Source organism: Alligator sinensis, unplaced genomic scaffold (genome assembly GCF_000455745.1).
Source record: "Alligator sinensis unplaced genomic scaffold, ASM45574v1 scaffold566_1, whole genome shotgun sequence".
In the NCBI taxonomy this organism is placed as follows: domain Eukaryota; kingdom Metazoa; phylum Chordata; order Crocodylia; family Alligatoridae; genus Alligator; species Alligator sinensis.
Window position 1 is genome coordinate 1013434 of NW_005842017.1, and position 5223 is coordinate 1018656.

The window sequence follows — 5223 nt, forward strand, 5'->3', positions numbered from 1 at the left end:
GTAGGGGAGAGCACCACCTCCCTTGGGAGCCCGTTCCAGACCTTGGCCACTCTGACTGTGAAGAAGTTTTTCCTAATGTCCAATCTAAATCTGCTCTCTGCTAGCTTGTGGCCATTATTTCTTGTAACCCCCGGGGGCGCCTTGGTGAATAAAACCTCACCAATTCCCTTCTGTGCCCCCGTGATGAACTTATAGGCAGCCACAAGGTCGCCTCTCAACCTTCTCTTGTGGAGGCTGAAAAGGTCCAGGTTCTCTAGTCTCTCCTCGTAGGGCTTGGTCTGCAAGCCCTTAACCATACGAGTGGCCCTTCTCTGGACCCTCTCCAGGTTATCCGCATCCCTCTTGAAGTGGGGCGCCCAGAATTGCACGCAGTACTCCAACTGCAGTCTGACCAGTGCCCGATAGAGGGGAAGTATCACCTCCTTGGATCTATTCGTCATGCATCTGCTGGTGCACGATAAAGTGCCATTGGCTTTTCTGATGGCTTTGTCACACTGCCGACTCATGTTCATCTTGGAGTCCACTAGGACTCCAAGATCCCTTTCCACTTCCGTGCCACCCAGCAGGTCATTCCCTAGGCTGTAGGTGTGCTGGACATTTTTCCTTCCTAGGTGCAGCACTTTGCATTTCTCCTTGTTGCTTTGCATTTCTCCTTGTCAAAAAAGGGAGGAAGGAGGACCCAGGAAACTATAGGCCCATTAGTCTTACCTTGGTCCTGGGGAAGCTCTTTGAGAAAATTATCCAGGAGCACATCTGTGAGGTGCTTTCTCTAAGCCTTGGTACTCTGGGACCTCTATATTTCCAAAGTGAGTATGGGAGTGGAAGCAAGAATGGCCTGGGGAGGCAGACTGGAAAATGGAGCTGTAAATTTGTAATATGTTACGTGCACTGTTCCTGTCCAACTGATTTTTAGTATCTGAAATATAAAGGTATCTTTCTGTTATGAATGTGTGTCTTGTACAGGAAGAACTTACTTGTTTGCGATTGCAGTTGGATGAACAACAAAGAAATGATCTACATTCTTTAAGATCTTCCCTCACACTGCAGTATAAGGAGGATCTGATGAAAATGAAGATGGATCTGTCAGACAGATATATCTCAGAAATCGAGGAATTGAAGAAGAAGCATTGTTTAGATCTTGAACAGCTCCGTGCCAAGCTTTCAGAAGAGCATATCAAAGGTAAGATAAAATGTCAGGCTCATGAGTAAAATGGAGACGTTCTGGGGTAGCCAAGACCTTTTTTTCATTAGGCTATGAATCAGTGGTGCCCAACCTTTTTGCCCAGCGGGTCGGATTGCCAGCACCCAGTCTGTCTGTAGGCTGGATCCAGCTGGTGTTCTGATATGATGCCTGGGCAGGCACAGCAGGCACCATTTAGCTGCGCAGAGGTGGGGGGCCAAATTGGCTCCAACAGAGCCCTGCAAGTAAAACGAGCTTGATTTGGGTCTTTGGAGAGAGAGAAGAGGGTGCGGCCCAGCCCCGATGGGAGGAGAGTGGGTGTGATCTGGCCTAGTGGAGGAAGTGGGCATGGCCAAGCCCCAACCTAGCCCAGCTGGGAGGGAAGGGGACATGGTCTGTCCCTGATCCAGAAGCAGGGGTTGTGGTGTAGTCGCATGTGGGAAGGGAGCATAGTTTGGTTCCAAACAGCTATCCAGGGAATGGGATTTGGGGGGATTTGTCAGGGGGGGAAGGTAACTGTATTAATGACCACCACTCCCCCCTGACAAATTTTAGGACCCGTGGGAGCCCCACATGCCAGGTATGATGGGTCTGCAGGCTGCATTTGGCTAGCGGGCTGGAGGTTGAGCGCCCCTGCTATAAATGATTATTTGAAGAAATACGAACATTCCAAGTGTCCTTGAAATTGCAAAAGACATTTAACACTTGTTCATAATTGGTATTGACAGTGTGTGTTTTATGAGGTTTTTGAAGGTCTTGATTTGCATTTTTATAAGTATTCCTTCTGTAGTGCCCTGAATGTGATATTCTAAAGTAAAATGAAAATACAGACGAGTGATTGCTATTAAAATTTCTCATGTAGTTAACTTGTTATATTCAATGTTTGGATGGAGGTGTACTTTCAATTTTAAAATCACCCTTCCATCTAATTTCTAACCTAAATTCCTAAAATATTTAAGAATTTATGAATATCCAATATAGCTAAATTAAATGGATTATATGGGGTAAAATCCTGTTCTCTTCACTGTTGGTTGTTTTTTTGGATTTGATAGTGCTGTGTATACATTTGTGTTGGGTTGATTTTCTCTCTGTATATTGAATTAGTGAGCCTAGTCATTTGTGTAACTCTTTAGCACAGTTATGGGGAAGAGAGAAAATTATTTAAGTCAGGAAGAAGATTATAAAACAACGAAATTGGCAAGAGAGCTCAGCATAATGTAATACTTCCTGCACAAATAAGTCTTTCCTGCCTTGTTGCTGTTGTATAACTACATTCAATAGAGGAATTTTCCACCTGGTCACAGGCCACAGACAGCTTCTCATTGGAGGGTTGGTTTTTTTTCCTTCTGGGAGAGGCCTGTTTCTTCCCTATTTAAATTGCATTGTACTAATTTACTATAGAATATCTTTATATAAAGTTACATATTTCATGAAGATACCTCTCTGAGTAGCAACATAACAAGGGGTTGGTATTTATTTTCTGAAAGACAGCCATGTTCCACTCTGAGTATAGTTGGTTGAGTATTATCGATCAAGCTTGTTTAATTGGCTGTTTGTCAAGGTCATTAGACATATTATTGTTTTAAGGTTTTCAGGGATACATCTGCGATGAAAGAAAACTTCAGAAAATCTGTTTCAGTATCTAATAGAGAAAAGTTGGCTTGTGGAGGAATAGGAAATATTTAGTTAAATAAGGGGTTGGTGTTTCCCACTAATATCAGTGGAGAAAGTCCTAACATAAGCTTCAGTGTTCTAAAATGTTAGATCCATTTCTTACTGTTATTTACATGCTAAGTGGTAATAAGTTGCAGAGATGATGTATAGTAGACCAATAATAGTTGATGATTTTTTTACGCACAATTTAGGAGTGTTCCCTGTTAGCTTTACAGACAGGACGCCTTTATATGAATTGTTTTAATAAGATACTGTCATCATTCAGCTTTTCTTACAAGGAATTACTGAGACTACTGTATGTACTGAGACTGAAAACTTCTTTTACTGTTTATCTAGAAATAACCAAGCTACGTTTGCAGAGTGCTCAAGATGCAGCACGACAGGTTGAAGCAGAGGTGGCTGAACGAATATCTGTGCTGGAGAAAGAGCACAGAGATAAACTCTCACTCCTTCAGTCTGAGAAGCAGTACATTGAAGAACTGCAGGAAGAAAGACAGCGTTTAAAGAAAGAGATTAGTGAACTAAAACACATTGGTATGCAGCATGAAATGCATATGAAAGAGGAGATGGAGAAGGTACAACATACAGCATTTAGTGTTATATTGTATAAAAAATTCTGCTAGGATGGGTACTAGGAATAATGATTTATTAGTACACGTTCTTAATCTGCAGAGGGTCTTAGCTTTCGCTTTAATTATACATTGTATAACTAAAACATTGTGTTGTTTTCATAGTGAGGTAAAAAACTACAAATGTGTGGTGCTTGTGTAAGTGAAGTACAGGGCATTCCACCTACCTTTCTAATAGGTGTTCTTCACCTACACTTACCTACCTGACATTCCACCTACCTTTCTAATATTTAAACAAAATCTTTTTTGCGAATTGAGCATATTTCTTTTTAGAAGTATAAGTGAAAAACAGGGCTTAATGTTACGACATCACCTAGGAGCTCACACCCTTGTTCTTCAGGTCTAAGTCATGGATCACACATTTGGAATTACATTACCACTTTTAGCTTTGAGGAAAAAATCTGATCTACAGAAACACTGGGAGAACCTGTTGAATATACTCTGAATTGGCATAATAAGCCTAAAGTACGAGAGGAGGAGAGCCAAAACAAGTTAAAACCTAAAATTCAGGCACCACACCAATTTGATATTGGAATTTTGCTTTGTTTATTTATTGTAAAGATTACTTTTGTAGAAACGTAGGGCAGGAAGAAATTTATTTTTAAGAAATTATTTAGTCCATTCCTTGCATTGAGGTAGGATGATGTATCCAGACTGTCCCTGAGACACATCTAACCTGTTCTTAAAACTCCAATGAAAGAGATTCTACAATCTCTCTAGAAGTCCTGATCCAATCCCTCTCTAGAAGGACAGAGAAAAATGACATTCCACCTACCTTTCTAATATTTAAACTAAATCTTTTTTGCAAATTGATCTTATTTCTTTTTAGAATCAGAGAATCATAAAAAATTAGGGTTGGAAGGGACCTCAGGAGGTCACCTAGTGCAGTCCAACCCTCTGCTCCAAAGCAGGACCATCCCCAGCTATATCATTTCAGCCAGGGCTTTGTCTAGCTATGTGTTTAAAAACCTCCAGGGATGGAGATTCCACAATCTCTCTGGGTAACCTTTTCCACTGCTTTACTTCCCTCCTAGTTAGAGTTTTTTCCACCTAACAGCTAACTTAAACTTCCCTTGCTGCAACTTGAAGTCATTGTTCCTTGTTCTTGTCCTATTTCTTGTTTCCCAGGGAAAACATGGTCACTATCCTCTTTATAAAAAAGTTGTCCCTCTGCCCTTCCCCCAGCTTCTCTAGCTATCTAGACCAGTGGTTCTAAGCTAGGGGCAGGCAATTGTCTGGCGGGGGGCCGGTTACCCAGTTTTGGCAGGCTGTTGAGGGCCGCATGGGTAGCCCCGCCCCTTGACAGGTGTCCCGCCCCCTGGTCACCATCTTGGGACCAATGTCCCAGGGCCAGCACCGGTGGGGCCCAAAGCAGGGCGCAGGCTGGCGGGGGTCTGTGGAGCCAGGCTGGGCTGCACCAGCAGGGAGAGGAGAGAGCTGGCCCGGCTCCATAGAGCCCTTGCCAGCTGGGACCCCGCGCTCCTGCCATCCAGCTCTGGGCCCCACTGGCCCTGGCCCCGGACACCAGTGCGGGCCCTGTGCTCCCGCTGGTTCCCCGCCCACTCACATCTGGTACCCCCCCAGCCCCGCAGTACAGGCAGGGGGCAGTGCACAGCCCTGACCCCCTGCTCGCCAGCAAGGAAGAAGCTGGTGCTGAGCGCAGGGAAAAGCGGCCCCTCACTCGCCCCATGGCCAGCGCTCCCTGCTGCAGGTGCTTGCAGCCCACGCAGGGCTGTCTGG

The 5223-nt window shown here is 44.2% G+C and overlaps 1 protein-coding gene across 8 annotated transcripts in view; it reads left to right on the top strand.

The window, feature by feature from the left end:
• PCNT (pericentrin) overlaps nucleotides 1-5223 on the top strand; it is a 130930-nt gene that overhangs the window by 44031 nt on the left and 81676 nt on the right. For all 8 annotated transcript variants that reach the window (XR_003093684.1, XM_025202192.1, XM_025202194.1 and 5 more), the window contains 2 exons: nucleotides 964-1180; nucleotides 3191-3429. Coding sequence is in view for 7 of the 8 variants with exons in the window: in XM_025202192.1 (XP_025057977.1) it covers nucleotides 964-1180; nucleotides 3191-3429 (456 nt within the window). In the remaining variant the exon portion in view is untranslated. The remainder of the gene's footprint in view (nucleotides 1-963; nucleotides 1181-3190; nucleotides 3430-5223) is intronic.